This window comes from Triticum aestivum, chromosome 3D, assembly GCF_018294505.1.
Source record: "Triticum aestivum cultivar Chinese Spring chromosome 3D, IWGSC CS RefSeq v2.1, whole genome shotgun sequence".
Lineage (NCBI taxonomy): Eukaryota > Viridiplantae > Streptophyta > Magnoliopsida > Poales > Poaceae > Triticum > Triticum aestivum.
This window is the reverse complement of record NC_057802.1, coordinates 576,785,225-576,808,358: the sequence shown is the minus strand read 5'-3', so window position 1 is coordinate 576,808,358 and position 23,134 is coordinate 576,785,225. Positions and strand designations below refer to the sequence as shown.

General features: G+C 47.3%; 2 protein-coding genes and 1 long non-coding RNA gene across 4 annotated transcripts; all 3 read left to right on the top strand.

Annotated features, from left to right (window-relative positions):
• Window positions 1–990: 990 nt before the first annotated feature.
• On the top strand, window positions 991–5,508 carry LOC123080609 (uncharacterized). 2 transcript variants are annotated; one of them, XR_006438490.1, is made up of 7 exons: window positions 991–1,350; window positions 3,341–3,479; window positions 3,551–3,890; window positions 3,986–4,411; window positions 4,479–4,774; window positions 4,864–5,128; window positions 5,212–5,508. XR_006438490.1 is itself a non-coding variant. In XM_044503547.1 (2 exons), exon 2 carries the CDS (start codon window positions 2,168–2,170, stop codon window positions 3,143–3,145), a length of 978 nt encoding a protein of 325 aa, XP_044359482.1. In that variant the 5' UTR covers window positions 991–1,350; window positions 1,767–2,167; the 3' UTR covers window positions 3,146–3,318. The 2 variants fall into 2 exon arrangements, 1 of the variants encoding a protein (XP_044359482.1); XM_044503547.1 differs by lacking the exons at window positions 3,341–3,479; window positions 3,551–3,890; window positions 3,986–4,411; ... (1 more) ...; window positions 4,864–5,128; window positions 5,212–5,508 and adding an exon at window positions 1,767–3,318.
• A 1,750-nt stretch (window positions 5,509–7,258) lies between these two features.
• On the top strand, window positions 7,259–8,226 carry LOC123080610 (uncharacterized). Its single transcript, XM_044503548.1, has 2 exons — window positions 7,259–7,822; window positions 7,900–8,226. Exons 1-2 carry the CDS (start codon window positions 7,344–7,346, stop codon window positions 8,045–8,047), a joined length of 627 nt encoding a protein of 208 aa, XP_044359483.1. The 5' UTR covers window positions 7,259–7,343; the 3' UTR covers window positions 8,048–8,226.
• An 11-nt stretch (window positions 8,227–8,237) lies between these two features.
• On the top strand, window positions 8,238–9,008 carry LOC123080611 (uncharacterized). Its single transcript, XR_006438491.1, has 3 exons — window positions 8,238–8,387; window positions 8,469–8,536; window positions 8,614–9,008. It is a non-coding gene; the product is annotated as an uncharacterized lncRNA (long non-coding RNA).
• The last annotated feature ends 14,126 nt before the right edge of the window (window positions 9,009–23,134 follow it).

Sequence of the window (23,134 nt, the reverse complement as noted above, 5' to 3'; positions counted from 1 at the left end):
TGAACGAGAAAAATGATAATAGAAACAAATCCAAGACTGATAAGGAATGAAAAGAAGAATTAGTGAAAACTGAAGAATGCCTAGAATGAAAACTAACTGAAGAATTGAAGATGCATACTCAATCTCGGCTGCGAGATAATGCTAGATGATAAGTGCAATAGCCATGCAATTTTGCAGACTGGGGAACAGAGGCTGATTAAATATTAAAAAAATTGAAGACTGACTGGAAAAAAATTGGTTGTAGCTCACAAACTGAAGAATGAACAAACGTACCCAAACTGAAGAAAAAAAAATTCATTGTAGCTCACAAGTTGAACCATGAACAAACTTACTCAGACTGAAGAAAAAATTGATGTAGCTCACTAACCGAAGAACAAACAAACTTATTAGAGATTTATATCGGACTGGCTGAATGAAACACCAAACACACACCCGTTATCTCCGAATGACGCTCACAGAATAAAGTTAGTCATGAGTTGGTCGTCTATGGCCGTAGTACTCCTCGCACCGCAGTGTGGTTGCACTCGGGAATGGACTTCGTTGTAAACATGTCTATGGCAGAGAAGCCACCTTGAGTAATGACAAATTCTCTTCCCCCGCAAAAAAAAGTAATTTTGGACGGAGGGTGTAGTAAATAATTACTGAGAATGATGTAGGGAAAATACGCTGATTTTTTTTTAAATAATATATTTTTTATTAATTTTCAGAAATAATACTCAGTTTTGATATTTTTCGAAAATAATACGGCCTCGTCCTCCAGGTGGACGAGTGGGGCCTGTCGCTCTCCTGCTGGACGACTGGAGCAAGTCGTCCTATGGGTGGACGACAGGTGGCCATGCTTCCACGTGGCGCCCGGCGATTGGCGTGGCCACGTCGCACTGCCCCCCCTCATCCCGGCATGGGCTGTTGTTGCCCCGGGCCCAGACGACACGGGCCTGTCGTCCTTCTACAGGACGATCGTCCACCTGCTGGACGACAGGGTCCCAGCACCCCACCGACGCTCCTTTCTTCCACTTCCTTCCCTTATCCTCCTCTCTTTCTTCCTGGTGTTCTTCATCTCTTCTCTTTCCAAGTCAAAAAATAACCCATTTGTACACCAAACTGAGCCAATTTTTCCCTGATTTTCCACCGTAGATACGTTGTAGATAGTTGGGGGAGGCAAGGGAGACCTCGATCTAGTGATGGGGTAGCTCGTGGTGGTCGTGGTGAGCATTTTGGTGGAGGTGGTGGTGAACATTTTGGTGGAGGTGGAGATGAACTAGTGAAGCTGCGGCATTGTGGTGGAGGTTAAGCTCCGGCTCCGGTGATTGAAGGCCGCCATTCGTCGTCGTTGCTTCGCACGCTTCAAGGGTATAATTTTACAGACATTTTCTCCTATAGATGTTATTTGCTCCGGTAATATTTTGTATTAGGTGTGTGAATATTGCTATTTGCTCCGGTAGTAACCGATATATTTTTAGATGTATAATATTTAGTTGTGTGAATATATTCTGTTGCTCCAATAATATTTTGTATTATATATGGATGTCAGTTTTTTGTAGTTGGTGCGGTACTATGTGTAATATATTTAGATGTCAAACATGTAGTTGTATCAATTTGTTGAAGTTTTTCCGTTTATATTACGTAATATTTTTAGGTGTGTGAATATTTTTAGTTGCTCTGTTAATATTACGTAATATATGTACTTGTCAAAATTAAGGAGTGTGAATATGTTTAGTTTGTCATGCTGTTTAACAGTTGTCTGTCCATGTTAAATAATTTAATAGGTGAGCCGAGATGTCCGACTAGTGACGTTCATATTTTACTATGGTCCTGGTACTGTCCAAACAAATGAGATTGGGATTGGTCTGAGTGAATTTGAGCACATAGAGGTGCCACTGGCCGCCCCTCAAACATGTTCTCTTAGTCAGTTGAAAGAATGGTTGACAACATGTTTAGGGATGAATACTGAAACGCACACCGTCGGTGTTCATGCATTGTGGACCCGGTCAAGTATAAACATTTTATTCTATTTGAGGCCAATAGAGCGGGGCTCTCAGTGGGTTCGCTGGTTACAAGGTTGCGAAACCAGGGGATGCAATCCTTGTGCCTTAGTGCTTCCCGTTGTGAAGGAGGTAATTGCACCTGAAGGCGAGGGTGGTTACAATCCTGGGCAAAGCATGATGGGATGCAGCACTCAATGTCAAATGCTGGAGATGATGGTTACAAACAAGGGCAGAGTAGTCAGGTACACGGAGGAAATATCGATGATTATTACAGTGGGGAGGTGGACGGTGACGAGGTACATGGGCACATGCAGAACCAGATGGAAGATGAGAATACAGATATTGACATTGGTCATGCCGATGATTCCGACGAGTCTAATGGAGAAGGGAACCCAGAGGATGTGCCGAATCCTGCATCATGGAATCATGACTTCTCATCAGCAATGATCCTGAACGATGGGCATGATTCTGCCTGCCAATATCACCAGAATAACATTGCGACGGGTGCTATGTATCCCAACAAGAATGCTCTAAAGGACGCAATCATTCAATGGGAAATGTCCACACAAAGTGTTTTCACAGCTGAGGTCTCAAGTCAGAAATACTTGACAATGGTATGCAAGAACAAAGACTGTCCCGCCAGGGTGCATGGCTATCTCCCTAAGTATGGCACAAGTTGGGTGATCAGTGACCTAGTTCATCACACATGTCTTATTCCCTGCATCCCTCAAGATCATGCCAACCTTTCGTCCACGGTTATTGCTCGGTTGCTTTACAGCGAGATAGTTGAGTGCAAAGCGATGGAAGTGAAGGCTATCCAGACAAAAGTATTCGTGAGGTTCAAACACAGAATGTCTTATGGCATGGCTTGGAGGGCTAAGCATAGGGCTCTTGAGACCAGATTTGGTTCTTTTTTCGATGCATATGATTCTGTTGTCCGGCTCCTCCACACGCTGCAGGACCGGAATCCTGGCACCTATGTCGATATCCAAGACCTCTTCATGCCAGAGTTCCCCACTGTGAGGGTGCTGCATCGACTATTCTTCTCTTTCAGTGTATGCACTATGTTTGAAATTTGTGAGGGAACCGCGGACGAGGAGCAAGAGCAAGAGGAGGAAGAGGAGGAAGAGGTCGAGGCAGAAACTAGGCACTATGTTTGAAATTTGTATTAAGTCTGCCACTATGTTTGCAATTTATATTAAGTATGGCACTATGTTTGAAATTTTTATTAAGTTTGGCACTATGTTAGAAATTTGTATTAAGTCTGGCACTACGTTTGAAATTTGTGTTAAGTCTGGCACTATGTTTGAAATTTATATTAAGTCTGGCACTATGTTTGAAATTTGTATATGCAGGAATGGCGGGAATGGGGTTGCTTAGTGCGTACATTGATAGAAAGCATCGTGCTGCGATAGGTTCTGAGCGCAAGCTTGATGCGCTGGTCACTCGCACTCAAAAGGAAGACTGGAAAATACACGAGGGATGGGTTCAGCGGTACGTGCTTTAGTTATTTCCTTCAAGCATGTATGAATGAGACACACAAACTGATTTGTCCTCACATGCAGGTTGAAATGGGTTGGCCTTTTACCTTTCGCGCGTCTGGTTGAGTCCACGGAGACCTCCAAACGCCTCGCCATCGACGCCTCTTTGCTCACATGCTTAGTGGACCAGTGGAGACCTGAGACCCACACGTTTCACTTCCGCTGGGGAGAGATGGCTCCTACTCTCCAGGATGTGTCCCTTTTATTGGGACTACCATTGGCAGGTCATGCCATAGGACTGTTGGAGGCACCGGTTGATTGGCAGCTTGGTATTGCACAACGTTTCACGGGTATTTATGACCGTGCTCCGGCGCTGACATCGGATAATCATGGACCTAAGTATGAATGGTTACTCCATTTCCAGGTTAGTTCCCATGTCGCTTAAGTTTCAGTTGTCATGCAACTGTTTTTACAGAACATACCTTCGCTATGTACTAATACTCTCTTTGCTCATCACAGATCCAGAAGTTTCCGGGGTATCCAAGGGTCCCGTTGAATGCGACACAGATCACTCGTAGTCTGGAGGCATATATACAGTGGCTTCTCGGCAAGGTGATGTTCACATAGAACCATGTCAGCACTATTAGCGCGAGCTACATCCCTATTGCACTGGAGATCGCGAGCGCTGAGACGCCGAATCAGATCACCCAAAGGAGTTGGGGTTCGGCTGTCTTAGCGTATACATACCAAGCTATGTGCAATGCCTGCCAGCTTACGTCACCCACGTCAGCCCTTCTTGGATGCCCTCTATTTCTGCAACTGTGGTCGTGGGAGAGGTTCTCCATAGGACGACCGGACGTACATGTTGACGAGCCTATGGATATCATGTTTGATGTTGAAGGCATCGACATGCCTACCTTCAGTCTGAGTTGGACATGTCGCAGCGTATGTCTCAATCTAACTTTTGTTCATTTTGTACACTATGGTTCAATCTAACTTTTATTTTCCGCAGAGATGCTTTGCTGGTGATCAGACCAGACGAGCTTACACGGCACTAAACGAGCAGTTTGATGCGTACAGTGGGGTGATCTGGCAGCCGTACACGCAAGAAGCCATAGATGCAAGATACCCCGGCAGTTTGTCCGTGCTGTGCACAAGAGACGCCGATTATTGGAAGACGAAATCGAAGATCATCTTCGATGTCTTCGTCGAGGAGATGGCCTAGCATAGGGTTATGAGGCAATTTGGTCTTCTGCAATTGGAGACACCTCCCCCTACAGAGGCCCCGCTTCACGGAGACATCCACAGGTACTGTCTAGTTATTCAATATTGTATTGTCCTTCAAATTTTCCATAGTTAAGTTGTAAGTTTATTGTTCAACGAAAACCAAATTTTAGGATCACAAAGAAGGGGATTAACAGGACTGCAACTGAGTGGCTAGTTAGGGTTCAGCCGTACGTTAAATAATGGGAGACTGCGAACACACATCTGTGGCACGAGAATCACAGCTTTGATATGGAGGAATTCAATCTCTATCTGCAGCGGTACATGACCGGAACACGGTTGTGCATCGTTCATCACAATCACCCAGATGAGATACATGCCCCTAATACATCGGATATGTACCCGAGCTATGATACTTCGGGCTCTAGGCAGCACGCGGTAAGAGCATTTCTCTTCGTATAATGCAAGTAGTGCATACATACTTTGTCGTGCACACGTAATAATCGTCCTGACAATTTCAGGCTGAGTTGACTCACCAACTTGGCGATGAGGTGTCCAACTATCAGCGTTCACTGTCGTCTGCACCTCTAATGCTTCCTCAGACTCAGGTCCAGACCTGGATGACGCGCATTGAGGGGAAACTACGATCTGTGTATCGAGCTATTACGTGCACACGCACTTCGGACGTTCTTCACCAGCATTGTCGTGGTTTTGTCACGGCAGATGTCCTAAGGAAAGGACTTAGTCGTGGAGCCATCGCTACGAGTTAGCTTAAAGGGGTTAAAGCAGACAAGGGACGCAAAGAGTTTTAAACTAGTTCGGCCCCTTACGATGAAGGTAAAAGCCTACGTCTAGTTGTGATGGAATTGCTGGGGTTTCGATGACCAGGGAGCGAATACAGTTTGCCTGAGTCTCGAGTTGTTGTCTGTTGTCCTTGAACCGCCGCCGGGTCGTCCCCTTATATACATGGGTTGACGCCCGTCGGTTTACAGAATCCCGAGGCCGGCTCATAAACGTGTCCGGCCCGGTCTCTGCTCTTTCTATCTTACAACACAAGTTTACATATCAATACCAGTTTATGTCTACAGGCCTTAAACCGGCTCTGGGCCCTGGGCCTTCATAAAGCGTCACCGTCTGTCTTCATGGGCTTCATATATAATGAACTACTTATGGGGTTAACCCGGCCTCTCTTGGCCGGTTTACGCCCAGTGGCAATATCCCCAACGTTAGGCCCCAGATTGATTTGAACTGGTTCATGTCAATCCTCAATACGTAAGAAAATTCTTTCTTCAACATCTTCACATAATCTTGTAAACCGCCGTGACGTCACCTTCTAGGACCATGGTAAACCGTAATGACGTCATCTGTTATTTAAAACTGTATATAACCCGTCTTCATTAATGGGCCTCCGAGGATCGAGGCAACAGAGCTATCACACCCCTCATTTTTCGGGCTCCTCGATTCCCGCGCCTGCCTTTTGTCCATTCATCTTATAAATAGGGTCGAGGGGTCACTTTCACTTTCCCCCTCGTGCCTCTCCGCGTCGTTGTCTTCCTCGCGCCGACCGACCCTCGAGCTCTGCCGCCGCCATCGTCCTTCGCCTCTGCTTCGACAAAGGCCGCTGCATCAACCTGATCATATCAGAGAAACGCGACGATCTTCCGCTGCATCCTCAGCTCCAGTGAGTTCCTCTTCTCCTCAGTATAGATCCGCCATTAGGGTTCGGTGTTCTTCGTAGTTCTTCAAAGCTCTTGGAGCTGTCCTTTCCTGTTCTTTTCATTAGCCCAAGCAACTAGCTGGATCGATATTTCTTACGCGGCTGTAGCCATAATCCCCTTTTTATTAGATCTGCTCCTTTACACAACAACTTATCTGAACTTTGCTGAACTGTTCAAGCACTTAAAATTAGGTCGGAATTTGTTTTGATTTCCAACGCACGGCAGATCTGAATTTACCATGCCAAGCTGTGAAACTTGTTTTTCCGTCACTTACGCGTCATTAGACTTGTATCTTTAATACCATGTTAGGCGGTTTAACTCCATAGAAAAAGTGATGACCCAGTAGATACCATTAGTCCCCTGTTGAACCGCCAAACGCATTCATCTTTGTACTGTTTCCATTGTCAGACTCCGGTTTACGAATAACCAACTCCGGTTTAACAATATGCTTACATCCTTATACCGTTGTATAGTTGTCCATTGTAAATCTTAAACCGGCAATAATCATGTTTCAGATCTTCACTGCCATGGCCAAGCAAGTCTATGAATGCAATTGGGCTCCTTCTCGAATAACCGAGGAGCAGTTAAACAACTGCATTAAAACAGGCGCTTTAGCCAAGAAAGACGTCATCCACTGGAGGGTCCCTGGCCCGGAAAGTCCTCCTACCCCCAAGGATGGAGAGGTAGTCGTGTTTGCTGATCACCTGGGTCAAGGTTTTAGACCTCCCGGTTCAAAAAAATTCCGAGATGTACTGGCCAGTTTTCAGCTGCATCCTCAAGACATCGGTCCAAATTCTGTGACCAACATCTGCCACTTCCAAGTCTTCTGTGAGGCTTAACTACAAGAGGAACCTACAGTCGAACTGTTTAGGGATTTCTTTCACTTAAACCGTCGCACAGAGTTCACGGACGGACCCAATACGGAATTGGGTGGAATGGTGGTTCAGAAAAGGAAGGAAGCTACTTTCCCTCATCCCAAGCTCCATAGTCACCCCAAACAGTGGAACCAGACTTGGTTTTACTGCAAAGATACATCTCCAACCGATGAGAACCCCTTACCGGGTTACCGCCCTCACCGCCTTAGTAACACACATCCTTTTCCCCAGAGGTTGACTGCCAAAGAGAGGGCCAATTATGCCCCTCAACTATCAAAGCTTAGAGCCTTCATGGCGAACGGTTTGACAGGAGTTGACTTTGCCCGTTGTTGGATAAGCTGGAGTATTCTGCCCTTAAGCCGGCGCTTCGGTTTGATGTGTGAGTACACAGGGAGTTTGAAGGATCCTCAACGACACATTGATATTCAACTTACAGATACAGAAGTTACTAAAGCTGTAAAGAAGATGCTGAATGAACCGGAAGCTGTGTGTGGCCAGACCGGACTACTCCCTTTCTGCACCTTCACAAACCGCCAGCTGTAAGAATTATATAATCTTTTTATCTTAAATTGCTCCTGTCCAAATATTCTCTGAAAGTGTGACTGTTTTTTGACAGGGTGATGATCCGTTCTGGAATAAGAAACCTCCGCAGGAGAAACCAACAAAACCACAAGACAAACCGGCAAAGCCAATTCGCCCGAAGACCAGGGTTGTTAAAAAGCTGCCAAGAAAAGGACCACTGCATCCTCCGAGCTACCTGCTGATGACGATGTGGGTAACCCGGAATCAGAGGTAGAACTTGACTCTCTTGTTTCATTTTTCGTACATCTTATTGACAATGATTATTATCAGGACGACGCTGAAGGCAGTCACGCTGATGATGTAGAGGTAATCATTCTCTCCTCCGATTCAGATCCTCTGCCAACATCAAAAATCCGTCGAGCAAACCGGAAAGTTAAATTTTCTCACCCCCTTGCTTACTTGGACCCAAACTTTCTTTTGAAGACACAGCAGCACGAGGCTCGCCGCACAACCCGGCACAGCGGCCAAGTAGTTACCTCCGCCGGTTTACCGAATACTCCGGTTCAGAAACGCCAATGAGAGGTCTCTTATACCCCTGACACTTCATGCCCCAAAGCGGGTTGTTTCCGCCAGCCTCTTAATCCATCTGATTCAAATTATCAGGTTACTTCCCACTCATCTTCTGGCGAGTCATCATCCACAAAGCTTCCACCCCTCAAAACAGTTCTTGGGTGAGCTATACACTTGTTTTTATCCCTTATGTGTTATTTTTATAGACTGTACTGATCCATATGCTTATTTTTCTCAGTGCCAAGCCCAGACCCAGTAAGAAGGCTCGGTTGGATAAACCGGTTGATGATAACGTGGCTGTTGAACAGGAAAAAACTCTAGATCCTGAAGCAACCGATGCTGACGCCACGCTTAATGACCCACCGCCTCAAGACCATGACTTCTTTGCTGAACAGGTGGAAATTGCCACCGCAAGCCGCGCTGACCAGCCAATCAGCCCTGTCCGAACCGATGATAAACCGGTCAGTCCAGTTAAGGACACTTACAAACCACCAACTCCAGAAAAGGCTGCTGATGAAAAAGATGATGATATTATGATTACTGGCATTGGCCATACCACTCCTGGTAATCCTGTTGCTTTATCAAAGCATACTGCCAAGGATGAGCTCTCTGCTATTGGCAAAGGCAAATGGAACGCCGATCTGTCAAACTATGCTCATCTCAGTGCTCAAGACCTTCACTCTAGCTTCTTGAACCGTCTGTACACCAGCCGTGACTATGAAGTCGGCTTGGTAAATATGATGAAAGAGCGATATGAGGTAATTAATACTCAACTCTGGTTAACTATCTCTCTTGTGAATTCCAAATATCAACTCTAGTAGCCCCCAAGTGACGGTTTATGATATCAATCTAAACCGGGACTTTTAGTAACGATCTTTATATTTGCAACACTGCATCTTTTTTCACTGTTGTAGTCCCCAAGGGCCGGTTTAACTTGATAAAGATGAACCGGGACTGTAGAAAAGTTCCCATTTCAGCAATTATGAGCAAACACACATTAGCCCCCAAGTGCCAAGATTAATACTTGTATTGTGCTTGGGACTTGTAGAAATTTCTGATAAAGAGCAAATATGCATTAGCCCCCAAGTACCAAGGGCATAACTTGTTATGTGCTTGGTACTTCAAATATGTACTGTCAACTCATTATATATCTGTCTCTTTATAGACTGAGCTGAATAAGAAGGAAAGCCAAACCGCTGATCTGCAAGAGAACCTCAAATCTCAGCAAGCCGAAACCTCCAAAGCCAAGGAAGAGTTGACCAGTGCTCTAGGCGCTATGGAGAAGCTGAAAGAGGGCTTCAACAAGGAGCGGGCGGATTGGGAGACAGAAAAATCCGCTTTGCGAAAAAGGGCCGAAGACGCAGAAGCAGCTCTTAAACCGGTGGTTGATGAACTTTTTTTTTGAAAACTCTGACAGTAGGAGAGGCTCCTACTGACTTTTAAATTAATGCAGCACCAGGATCAGGGGAGGTGTGGCCCCATAGTTACAAGGTATGTAGATGAGTAGTACAATACAATCTAGTTAGAGCAAGGAGGTGTCAAAACCTACTAGAAAGAAGCAAGCTAGGGGGGTGGTAGAGATCAGAGAGTGCCCACCAATTCTCTGATGTAGGGATGGAGAGTGATTTTGGTGCGGTGTACCATCATGGACATATCATCTTTGAACCTGCCTCTCCAGGATTCCATTGATGGCATCACATTCCTAAAATGTTTATTATTTCTCTCTTTCCACACACCCCAGGCTGCTATGATGAAAATTTCCATGAAGAATGGACCACGCCAGGATCTTTTCCCCTCATGGATGAGTTCCAGCCTGCATTGGGAATCATGCCAGTGCATTCCAATCGCAGTCCAACATTCAGTTGCAAATGGGCAGTGGAAGAATAGGTGGGTCACTGTTTCCTCCGGGGGCGTGTCACAAAGCAGACAAGTGTACACATCACCTTCCAGTTTATACTGCCTCCTCCTCAACATGTTTCGAGTATTCAGACGGTCAGCAAACAATAGCCAAGCAAAAACTTTCCATTTGTTCGTGCATTTGGATTTCCAAATCCAAGGAAAAACTGCATCCACCATAACATCTTTAAAGCAGAACTTATAGTAGTCACTTGATTTGAAAGCTCCCAGTTCTCTAGCATCCCAGACACAACACCATTTGTCATTTGTGTCACTGTTAGGATTAATCCCCACAGTTAGAGCCTGAATCTCTTCAACTTCTGTTCTTGCCTGAGGATAGAATGGTATATGAAAAGCCTCTCCAATGGTGCTAGATCTCAGCAAAGTCTGTAGTGACACATCCTCATCTCTCGCAAATGAAAACACCCTCGGGCATGCGGTGTCCAGTGGTTGATCACTCCAAAGATCCTTCCAGAACAAGGCTGTACTACCGTCCCCAACTTTGATCTTAGTCACTCCTCTGAAGATGTCTGATAATTGCATGAGATCCCTCCACCAGAAGGAGCCACAAGGTTCCGAGGCATGCGGTACAACGACTGAGTAGTATGCACTCCATATCAGATTCACCCATGGCATATCTAGTTTGTTGTAAAACTTGTATAGCTGCTTGAGCAAAAGGCCTTGATTCTGAATTTTAAGGTCCACAATCCCAAGTCCCCCTACAGCCTTGGGGCGGCACACGAGTTCCCAAGAAGCAAGAGAGGTGCTCTTTGTCCCATCCTCCGTCTTCCTGCTCCAGAAGCATTGCCTACGGATTTTATCCAGGTGTTCCACTATCTTGGGAGGGATTCTGAGTGAGCACATGGCATAAACCATAAGCGATGACACCACTGAATTAACATAGGTGGTTGATGAACTGACCGGTGTAAAGCGGCAGATTCATGCCATGACTGCTGCTGTGTTCGGTAAACATCTTTTCCTTATACTTTCACCATGCCTTCCCATGTGTTATCGATTTACTAATGTGTACAATGGTGCAGGAACTCGCATTAGCCATCTGGGCTCTGATGTACAGAAGAAGTTGAAGGCCGCCTACACTCTGATAGAGCAGTTGTACACCGGCGTGCAACGGATCATCTATACCGCTTCACACAACAATCCTCCTCGCACCTTGATCAAGGAAACCTTAGAAAGGTTATCTATGCTTCCCGCCCGGGTTGAAGAGCTAAAAAAGTCTGCCGCAAGAACGGGCGCTCTGACCGCACTAATCCGGGCAAAAGCATGGGTACCTGACTTTGATCCAGTGGAAGCAGCCCAAGGCTATCCCATCTTGAAAGAAGACGGAACAGAATTTGGCAATGATGATCTTCGAACCATAAACCGGGAAGTACGTCCATTGGCTTGTCAACTGGCTGAAGAGGCGGATCTCTCGTACTACCAGGCGAGTTATGATGACAAGAACAGACGGGTTGCTGCACCAATTCCGGAAGCGCAAAATCTTATCCCACCAATCCGTAAGCACACTTATGCCCCTGACATTGAACCGTCCACACTTATAAGCGATGAAGCTGTATTCCAAGCCCTAACTGGGATCGACTGGGCAACTGTTGACTTCCAGCCACTGGGTAGAGAGGAGGGAGTTGAACTGGTGCGAGATGATCCGCAGCAGTCAGGCCAAGCTGGTGACCAATCATAATCCGGAGGCCGGTTTAGTCGTCCACGTGCTACAACTTCGTATTTTGAGAAAACAATTATCCTTTTGGGCACTGAAACGCCTTGTAATAGGCTAGTTAAAATACTTGTTCTATTATGCCTTCGTGCATATTTATCTGCGACTGATGCTGGCTAATCCGCCATGTTTAAGATATCATGTTCATAATCCATAGCCATTTATTCAAGCTGATTCTGCAGATAAGAAGCTTAAGTGCCCTGGCGGTTTACCAACGGGCGGGTCATGATACCCAAATATATATATGACCAAGGTTTATAACCAAGGTTGTAAAAGATAACCAAATATGGAAATATATGATACCTGTGACCTTTAGGCATAATGTTGGCTGACCAACTTCGTAGCGAGGATCATAACCCTAATCTGGAGTATAAGTAATGCCTGTTATATGATGTTGGTTGATAATAAAACCGTTCTGGGTTATGATAAACACCGGTTTATTCTATACTGGTGACTTTGAGTCAAAACCAGGCCGGGCTGATAGTCTCCGGATTAGAATTTGATCATGTACTGACAACTTGTAGTTGACAGCCGAACCGGGTTGATAAACACCGGTTTGAAAACATCACAAATCTTATCAAAAGAAAGAAAAACTTAGCAAAAAGCAAAACAAAAACCGTTGTAGTCGAGGCTTTTCACGGGCTGCCAGGCCCCAATTCGAGGCTTTTCATGGGCTGCCAGGCCACTGAGTCAAACCATTTTCGCAAAGCCTTTTAAGATGGTCCTCAATCCTTAACGAATCATCGTTTTAACTTGACAAGTTCAGGGCATTTATTTTAGAGTAACTTGTCAAAGTTCGAAGGGTCGTACCAGGTTTACCTGGGTGGAGTGACTTACCTAAATAGGCAGGTTAACCCAGGGTTTTAGGTGTATACACTAGGCTTCCAAGCCATGGCTTGATAGCCTACTACAAGTGTAGATTCTTTGTTCATTTCGACAACAAAGAATCCCCAAGTAATATTTTGAGCTGTGCTCAGTGGGTGTCCATGTTGGAGTTGTTGTTTTATAACACTCTCTTTGGCCCCGGATTGATTTGGCTTTGAGCCGATCAAGAGGTGTGACTATGGTTCAAATATGACCAAGCCCCCAAGTGATGTTGTGGCATTGCGCCGATCAAGAGGTGTAGCTATGGTTCGGATACGACCAAGCCCCCAAGTGATGAAATACAAAGCTTTTGAAAAGCTGAATCAAGGGGTAAACCGGACGCCGCTTTAAGAACAGAAGCCCCCGTGTAACCACACATGATATAAGAAAAACAACAGATACCCCGCTTTAGTCGGGGTTCCGGTTTATTATATTTATAATAATATATACATTGTCATAATATGTACATAAGCAGAGCCTATAGCTCAAGTATAGTAGGGCCGAAGATGAGCAATATTCCACGGCCGGTTGGTCTCCTCCTCCGATTTACGTGAGTCTTTGCGCTCTCGAACATCAATTAGGTAGTATGACCCGTTATGCAGATTCTTGCTGACCACAAAGGGTCCTTCCCAAGGGGGGGATAGCTTGTGCATATCCGTCTGACCCTGGATGAGTCGAAGAACCAAATCGCCTTCTTGAAAGGTTCTGGTTCTAACCCGGCGGCTATGATAACGACGCAGATCTTGCTGATAAATCGCCGAACGGGCTGCTGCCATGTCACGCTCCTCATTTAACAGATCAAGAGCTTCCTGCCGTGCCTTCTCATTGTCAGCTTCAACATATGCCGCTACACGGGGTGAGTCATGACGGATGTCACTAGGAAGAACCGCTTCCGCTCCATAAACCATGAAGAACGGTGTGTATCCTGTCGATCTGTTGGGTGTGGTATTGATGCTCCATAACACAGAAGGTAACTCCTCAACCCAACAACCCGGCGTCCGTTGCAAAGGAACCATTAGTCGGGACTTGATGCCTCTCAAGATCTCTTGATTGGCCCTCTCCGCTTGACCATTGGACTGGGGGTGAGCCACTGATGATACGTCAAGTCGGATGTGCTCACGTTGACAGAACTCCTCCATGGCACCTTTTGACAGGTTGGTACCATTGTCTGTTATGATGCTGTGTGGAAAGCCAAACCGGAAGATCACCTTTTTGATGAATTGAACCGTCGTAGCTGCATCACACTTACTAACTGGCTCTACCTCCACCCACTTCGTGAACTTATCAACCGACACCAAAAGGTGGGTCTTCTTGTCCTTGGATCTCTTGAAAGGCCCAACCATATCCAGCCCCCAAGTTGCAAACGGCCAGGTTATTGGAATCATCCTCAACTCTTGAGCCGGTACATGAGCGCGCCTTGAGAATTTTTGACAGCCATCACATATTTTGACCAAGTCCTCAGCATCTGCATGAGCTGTCAACCAATAGAAACCGTGACGAAACGCCTTGGCCACCAAAGACTTTGAACCGGCGTGGTGACCACAATCTCCTTCGTGGATCTCACGCAAAATTTCACAGCCTTCTTCAGGAGACACAAAGCGTTGAAATGCCCCTGTCACACTGCAATGATGTAACTCTCCATTGATAATAGTCATGGACTTGGACCGCCGGATTATCTGCCTGGCCAAAGTTTCATCCTCTGGTAACTCGCCCCAGTTCATATACGCCAAATATGGAACCGTCCAATCCGGAATAACATGAAGAGCTGCCACCAGCTGAGCTTCCGGATCAGGAACAGCCAAATCCTCTTCACCTGGGAGCTTGACGGACGAGTTATGCAATACATCCAGGAAGACATTAGGTGGAACCGGTTTACGTTGGGAACCCAAACAGCTTAAAGCGTCTGCCGCTTCGTTCTTCCGCCGGTCCACGTGATCCACCTGATAACCTTTGAAGTGACCCGCAACAATATCCACCTCACGACGATATGCCGCCATGAGTGGGTCCCTGGAATCCCAAGTACCGGACACTTGTTGGGCCACCAGGTCCGAGTCACCGAAGCACTTAACTCGGCTGAGGTTCATCTCCTTAGCCATCCGAAGACCATGGAGTAAGGCCTCATATTCAGCTGCATTGTTAGTGCAAGGGAACATTAAACGGAGAACATAACAAAACTTATCACCTTGTGGGGAAGTTAATACGACTCTAGCCCCCGAGCCCTCCAATTGCCTGGACCCATCAAAATGAATAGTCCAATAAGTATGATCCGGCTTCTCTTCTGGCGCTTGTAGCTCTGTCCAATCATTGATGAAATCCACAAGTGCCTGAGATTTGATCGCCGTTCGGGGTATGTATTTCAACCCGTGAGACCCGAGCTCGATAGCCCACTTAGCAATCCGGCCAGTTGCTTCCCTGTTCTGGATTATATCCCCCAAAGGAGCACAGCTGACCACCGTGATGAGATGTCCTTGGAAATATTGCTTAAGCTTCCGGCTTGCCATGAAAACTCCATACACCAACTTCTGCCAATGCGGGTACCTCTGCTTGGACTCAATAAGTACCTCACTGATATAGTAAACCGGCCGTTGAACCGGATATTCCTTTCCGGCCTCCTTGCGCTCTATCACAATAGCCACGCTAACAGCCCGGGCATTAGCTGCCACATATAGCAACAATGGCTCCTTGTCAACCGGAGTAGCGAGGACCGGCGGATTAGCCAGCTGCCGCTTTAAGTCCTCAAATGCTTCATTAGCAGCGTCAGTCCAGACGAAGTTATCCATTTTCTTCAGCATTTGATATAAAGGGATGGCCTTCTCGCCAAGGCGACTGATAAACCGGCTCAACGCGGCAATCCGGCCTGCCAGGCGTTGAACATCATTGATACACTTCGGTTTGGCCAAGGAGGTGATGGCTTTGATCTTTTCCGGATTAGCTTCAATGCCCCTGTTACACCAGGAAACCCAAGAGCTTGCCTGCCGGTACACCAAAGACACACTTGGCCGGGTTAAGCATCATTTTATAAACCCGGAGGTTATTAAAAGTCTCCTTCAAGTCATCAATCAGTGTCTCCTTCTTCCTGGATTTCACCACAATATCATCCACATAGGCGTGAACATTGCAGCCGATCTATTTATGAAGACAATTCTGTACACACCGTTGATACGTCGCCTAGGCACTCTTGAGCCCAAAGGCATAGACACATAGCAGAAGGCTCCAAAGGGAGTTATGAAGGCTGTCTTCTCCTGGTCCTTGAATGCCATTTTGATCCGATGGTAACCAGAATATGCATCCAGAAAGCTCAAACACTCGCAACCGTCGTAGCATCAATAATTTGATCAATACGGGGGAGGGCAAAAGGATCCGCTGGACAAGCTTTGTTGAGATCCGCGTAGTCCACACACATACGCCAAGTGCCGTTCTTCTTAAGGACCAGCACCGGATTAGCCAACCACTCAGGATGAAATACCTCCACAATAAATCCAGCCGCCAAAAGCCTGGCTACTTCTTCACCAATAGCTTTGCGCCTTTATTCATTGAACCGGCGAAGAAATTGCTTGACCGGTTTATTGGGATCAACATTGAGAGTGTGCTCAGCGAGTTCTCTCGGTACACCTGGCATGTCAGAAGGCTTCCACGCAAAGATGTCCCGATTCTCACAGATGAACTCGATGAGCGCGCTTTCCTATTTCGGATCCAAGTTAGCGCTGATGCTAAACTGCTTGGAAGAATCACCGGGCACGAAGTCAACAAGCTTAGTCTCATCAGCCGATTTAAACTTCAGGGCCGGATCATGCTCTGTAGTTGGTTTCTTCAATGAAGTCATATCTGCCGGATCAACATTGTCCTTATAGAACGTTAATTCCTCAGTTGCACAAACCGACTCAGCGTAAGCCGCATCACCTTCTTCACACTCCAAAGCGATCTTGCGGCTCCCGTGTACTGTGATAGTCCCCTTATGACCCGGCATCTTGAGCTGTAGATAGACATAACAGGGCCTTGCCATAAACTTAGCATAAGCCGGTCGTCCAAATAGGGCATGATATGGGCTCTTGATTTTCACCACCTCAAAGGTCAACTTCTCTGATCTTGAATCGTGCTCGTCGCCAAAAGCAACCTCCAGAGCTATCTTACCAACGGGATATGCCGATTTACCAGGTACCACACCATGAAAGACCGTGTTGGACGGTTTAAGATTTTTATCTGTTAACCCCATGCGACGGAAGGTTTCATAATAAAGGATATTGATACTACTCCCTCCATCCATGATTACTTTGGTGAACTTATAACCTCCCACCTGAGGTGCCACCACCAACGCCAGATGACCCGGATTATCAACCCGGGGCGGATGATCCTCTCGACTCCACACAATAGGCTGTTCAGACCACCGTAAGTATCGGGGAACCGCCGGTTCAACGGAATTCACTGCCCTTTTATGAAGCTTCTGATCGCGCTTGTCCAGGCTAGTGGTGAAGACATGATATTGCCCGCTATTCAATTGCTTCGGGTTGCTCTGGTAACCCGACTGCTGCTGCTGTTGCTGATTCCCCTGATTGTGATAACCACCTTGGTTGCCCTGATTGCCTTGATTACCCTGTCCACTCTGGTTGTCGTGAAAGCCTGAACCGGAACTACCTCCACCATAACCCGGTCCATGAGATCCGGGGCCTGAACCGCCACCTGGTCCATGATCATACCGAAAAACATCAGAGTTTTTGAACTCTTGCATGATGTAACAATCTTTCCAGAGGTGCGCGGACGGGTTCTCCTTCTTTCCGTGCTTTGGGCAAGGCTGGTTCAACAGATAAGACAAGCGGTCCGGATTAGGACTTGGTCCTCCACCGCGCTGAGGCGGTTTACCTTTACGCCGTTGGCCTTTGTCCTGCGCATTGGTATTAGCCACAAAATCCAAACTATTATCCGCTTTACGCTTACCATTGTTTCCATGACCCGCCGGGTTGTGCTGCTGCCCCTTGGTATGTCCGCTCTTCTTTCCCTTCCCTGTCTTGTCATCATCAGACTCGGGGTCCTTGGTACCATCAGAGTCGGCATATTTCACCAAAGCAGCCATGAGAGTCCACATATCATTGCAGTGGCGTTTGAGCCGTCCCAATTTCAGCTTCAGAGGTGAAAACCGGCAATTGCCTTCCAACGTTAAAACTGCCGTGTCAGCGTTAATGCGGTCCGATGAATGCAAAATCTCCGAAACCCGGCGCACCCAATGGGTTGTTGATTCTCCTTCCTCCTGGACACAGGCAACTAAGTCCACAATCGACATGGTCTGTTTGCACGTATCCTTGAAGTTCTGGATAAACCGGGCCCTCAGATCGGCCCATGACCCAATGGAGTTAGCTGGTAACTTTTTCAACCAAGTTCGAGCCGTTCCTTGCAACATCATGGTGAAGTATTTAGCACACGCTGCATCGTCCACATCCAGCATCTCCATTTCCATCTCATAGCTTTCCACCCATGCCTCGGGGGATAAATCGGCGGTGTAATTCGGCACCTTCCGTGGGCCCTTGAAATCCTTGGGCAGGCGCACGTTGCGCAGTGCTGGGACGAGACACGGCACTCCCAAGGAGCTAGAGGTAACCCCTGGCTCCACCGATGTGGTTGGACGAACCGGAGTAAGTTGGCGGGCCTCATGTTGTGCCGCTAACTCGGCTTCTCGACGAGCTCTAGCGCGATCCACCACATGCTAAGCATTACCAGCACCACCTGCCGGGTTATGGCCACGGGGCGGATCTCGGTTCCGCGCATTGCTTGATACGGCTGGTTCATCCATACGCCTGCTGTAGCTCTGGCTTGGGCGGGGAGTAGAATGGATCCGATCGCGACTATATGAATAAGCCTCCTGCTGAACCAAGGTTGTCTGGAGAAGCTCCCTTACCCGACGCGTCTCGACCGCCGCCGGAGAGTCGCCTTCGATCGGGGTGGCCGCGAGCCGTGAAGCGGCAGCGACAATGTTGTCCATCGGGTTAGAGTAATGACCCGGTGGCGTTGGGACATGCGGTGTTACAATGTTGTTCTGACGAGGCGGATCCGCCAAACGTGGCTGAACCGGCGCCCCCGCTCCAGGTGCCTCCGCCCAGTTTACCGCCGGCGGATTACTGGTCCCCGCTCCTGGGGTGTTAAAGAGGTTTCTAGCGTCATAAACCGGCGGCAGGCGAGATCGGTACCTCCTCTTCAGGACTTCATTCGACGCACTCTGATCCAGCATAATCCGGTAAGCCTGTGCATCTAAAGCGGCCCGCTCTGCGGCCATCCTGGTATCTTCAGCTGCCAAGTCAGCTTTGGCCTGGGTGACCTGATCTTTCACCTTCGCGATTTCCACATTGTGTGCATCCTGATCCGCCGGGTTAACCTCCGCCATCACTGTTGCCAATGCGTCAAACAAATCAGATAGAACCTGAGCCGGCAGTCGCACAAGGCCTCCTGCCCCGGCCGCTGTCGCTGCTGCCGATCCGGAAATCATCGCCGCTGCGGTCGAAGAGTGGAGCGCTGGTTGCGTACCAGCCATGAAGATCGCAGCCCGATTTGGCAGATCAAAGGGGTCCGGAATACTGTCGCCATCGGAACAGCCCTCAATCCGGCCATCTTGCAATTGATATAACGACTCGGTTTCTCCGGTTGATGACTCATCGCCGGAATAAACGACGGTTTCACCACCAGACTCCGATCTATCCTCAGATTCCCCTCCGTGGATGACTCCTACGAAGGCACGCTTCATGGCAGGCTTAACCCAGGCAGATCTCACACGCTGAGCCGTTTCGACGAGGTCGGTGCAGATGTCCGGCTCAGGGCCCGGTTCGCCGATCTTGCCAATGAAGACGTGTATGCCACCGAAGGGGACCCGGTACCCGTACTCGATTGAGCCGGCCTCGGGGCCCCAGCCTGCATCGTCAATGTAGAGCTTGCCACGACGACTCTTGGTCATCCGGCCCACAGCGTAGCCCTTGAGTCCTTCGAAGCTGCCCTCTAAGAACTTGAAACCATCGTGCGATAGCCCCACGGTGGGCGCCAACTGTCGTGGTTTTGTCACGGCAGATGTCCTAAGGAAAGGACTTAGTCGTGGAGCCATCGCTACGAGTTAGCTTAAAGGGGTTAAAGTGGACAAGGGACGCAAAGAGTTTTATACTAGTTCGGCCCCTTACGATGAAGGTAAAAGCCTACGTCTAGTTGTGATGGAATTGCTGGGGTTTCGATGACCAGGGAGCGAATACGCTTTGCCTGAGTCTCGAGTTGTTGTCTGTTGTCCTTGAACCGCCGCCGGGTCGTCCCCTTATATACATGGGTTGACACCCGTCGGTTTACAGAATCCCGAGGCCGGCTCATAAACGTGTCCGGCCCGGTCTCTGCTCTTTCTATCTTACAACACAAGTTTACATATCAATACCGGTTTATGTCTACAGGCCTTAAACCGGCTCTGGGCCCTGGGCCTTCATAAAGCGTCACCGTCTGTCTTCATGGGCTTCAGATATAATGAACTACTTATGGGGTTAACCCGTCCTCTCCTGGCCGGTTTACGCCCAGTGGTAATATCCCCAACAAGCATCCCCCGCGTCACTCCACGCACCAGCAGCCGCCGCGTTACTCGACTGGTCAGCTCGAACCCACACATCACCGAGATGAGCCGCGTCCACGTCTAGCAGAGCAGTGGACGGCCAGGCTGTTGGGAACGTAGTAATTTCAAAAAAATTCCTACGCACACGCAAGATCATGGTGATGCATAGCAACGAGAGGGGAGAGTGTGTCCACGTACCCTCGTAGACCGAAAGCGGAAGCGTTAGAACAACGCGGTTGATGTAGTCATACGTCGTCACGATCCGACCGATCAAGTACCGAACGCACGGCAGCTCTGAGTTCAGCACACGTTCAGCCCGATGACGTCCCTCGAACTCCAATCCAGCCGAGTGTTGAGGGAGAGTTTCGTCAGCACGACGGCGTGGTGACGATGATGATGTTCTACCGACGCAGGGCTTCGCCTAAGCACCGCTACAGTATTATCGAGGTGGACTATGGTGGAGGGGGCACCGCACACGGCTAAGGGATCCAAGGGATCGATTGTTGTGTCTATGGGGTGCCCCCCTCCTCCGTATATAAAGGGGGGAGGAGGAGAGGACCGGCCAAGGGGAGGAGGCGCGCCCAAGGGGGGCAATCCTACTCCAAGTAGGATTCCCCCCTCTTTCCTAGTCCAAGTAGGAGAAGGGAAGGAAGGGAAGGAGAAGGAGAAGGAAGGAGAGGGAGGAAAAGGAGGAAAGGGGGGCCGGCCCCCTAGTCCAATTCGGTTTGGGCTAGGGGGGCCGCGCACCCTGCCTCCTCTCTTCCACCACTTGGCCCATGAGGCCCATTGCTTCTTCCCCGTATTCCCGTAACTCCCCGGTACCCCCGAAAATACCCGAATCACTCGGAACCTTTCCGATGTCCGAATATAGTCATCCAATATATCGATCTTTACGTCTCGACCATTTCGAGACTCCTCGTCATGTCCCCGATCTCATCCGGGACTCTGAACAAACTTCGGTACATCAAAACACATAAACTCATAATATAATCGTCATCAAACTTTAAGCGTGCGGACCCTACGGGTTCGAGAACTATGTAGACATGACCAAGACACGTCTCCGGTCAATAACCAATAGCGGAACCTGGATGCTCATATTGGCTCGTACATATTCTACGAAGATCTTTATCGATCAAATCACATAACAACATACGTTGTTCCCTTTGTCATCGGTATGTTACTTGCCCGAGATTTGATCGTCGGTATCTCAATACCTAGTTCAATCTCGTTACTGGCAAGTCTCTTTACTCGTTCCGTAATACATCATCCCGCAACTAACTCATTAGTTGCAATGCTTGCAAGGCTTATAGTGATGTGCATTACCGAGTGGTCCCAGAGATACCTCTTCGACAATCGGAGTGACAAATCCTAATCTCGAAATACGCCAACCCAACAAGTACCTTCGGAGACACCTGTAGAGCACCTTTATAGTCACCCAGTTACGTTCTGACGTTTGGTAGCACACAAAGTGTTCCTCCGGTAAACGGGAGTTGCATAATCTCATAGTCATACACTAGTAGAAAAAGGGGCTTTTGGCCCGGTTGGTAAGGCCCTTTAGTCCCGGTTTTTGAACCGGGACTAAAGGGTCGTTACTAATGCCTCTCCCCTTTAGTCCCGGTTCTTACACGAACCGGGACTAAAGGCCGCGGCCACGTGGAGCTCCACCTTTAGTCCCGGTTGGTAACACCAACCGGGACTAAAGGAAATTTTAAGATTTTTTTTTGAAATTTTTTTTTAAAAAAAATTTGAATTTTTTTTTCAAATTTCTGAATTATTTTAACCTCTAATCTCTAATCATCACCCCTCATCACTGCTCAATTTATCCTTTAATCTCTAATCACCCCTCATCATTCCAAATCATCTAACTTCCCGAACGGTCACCCATCCTCCCACTCCCCTAGCCTGAGCACACTTAACTTCCGGGTTCTATTCTCCCTTGTTTCCAAGTCTGCACTTGTTGTTTTCCTGACAATAGTAAGATGTCAATCCTATTAACCCTCAGGAATTTTGCTTGAGCATGAAGTGACACATTTCACTGTCTGAGTTTGAAACTATTGCTTTAAAAAACAATAATTATTTAGTAACATTAATATTTCTTGAATAATTAGTTTGACCATTGTTTGACCACAGTTTGACCAGATTTGACCAAAATTCAAAATAACTGAAATAATTATTTAGTAACACTAATATTCTAGAGTAATTAGTTTGACCATTGTTTGACCACAGTTTGACCAGATTTGACTACATTTTTTCCAAAAAAATATTGAAACTATATTTTTTTCTGTTACTAGTGGCTCACCTAGCAAATGGTGCGCCACTAGTAAGTTTGAAATTTTTTCGATTTTTTCCACTCTAGATCTTAAAAGCCCCGTAAAAAAATTTTTGTTAGGTTTTTGAGGATTTTGAAAATGTTTAACGGGGTTCCCCCAATTAAATTCGGATGTAACTTTTCGAGTAGATGATTTTTCATATAAAAAACTTTTTCATCCAAGTTCGTATGCAAAAGTTATGCCCATTTTACAAATTCCAGAGAGATTTTGCAAATAAAGTCAAAATTCATATTTGTAAATTTTCCCAACAACTAGACCACATATCACATGGGAAACTTAATTTTTTGACATTTCCATCATTTTCTTTTGTTTTTTCTATAACTGAAAAGGCGGTCCAAGGGGGGGGGGGTACAGTTTGAAAATGGGACCTTTAGTACCG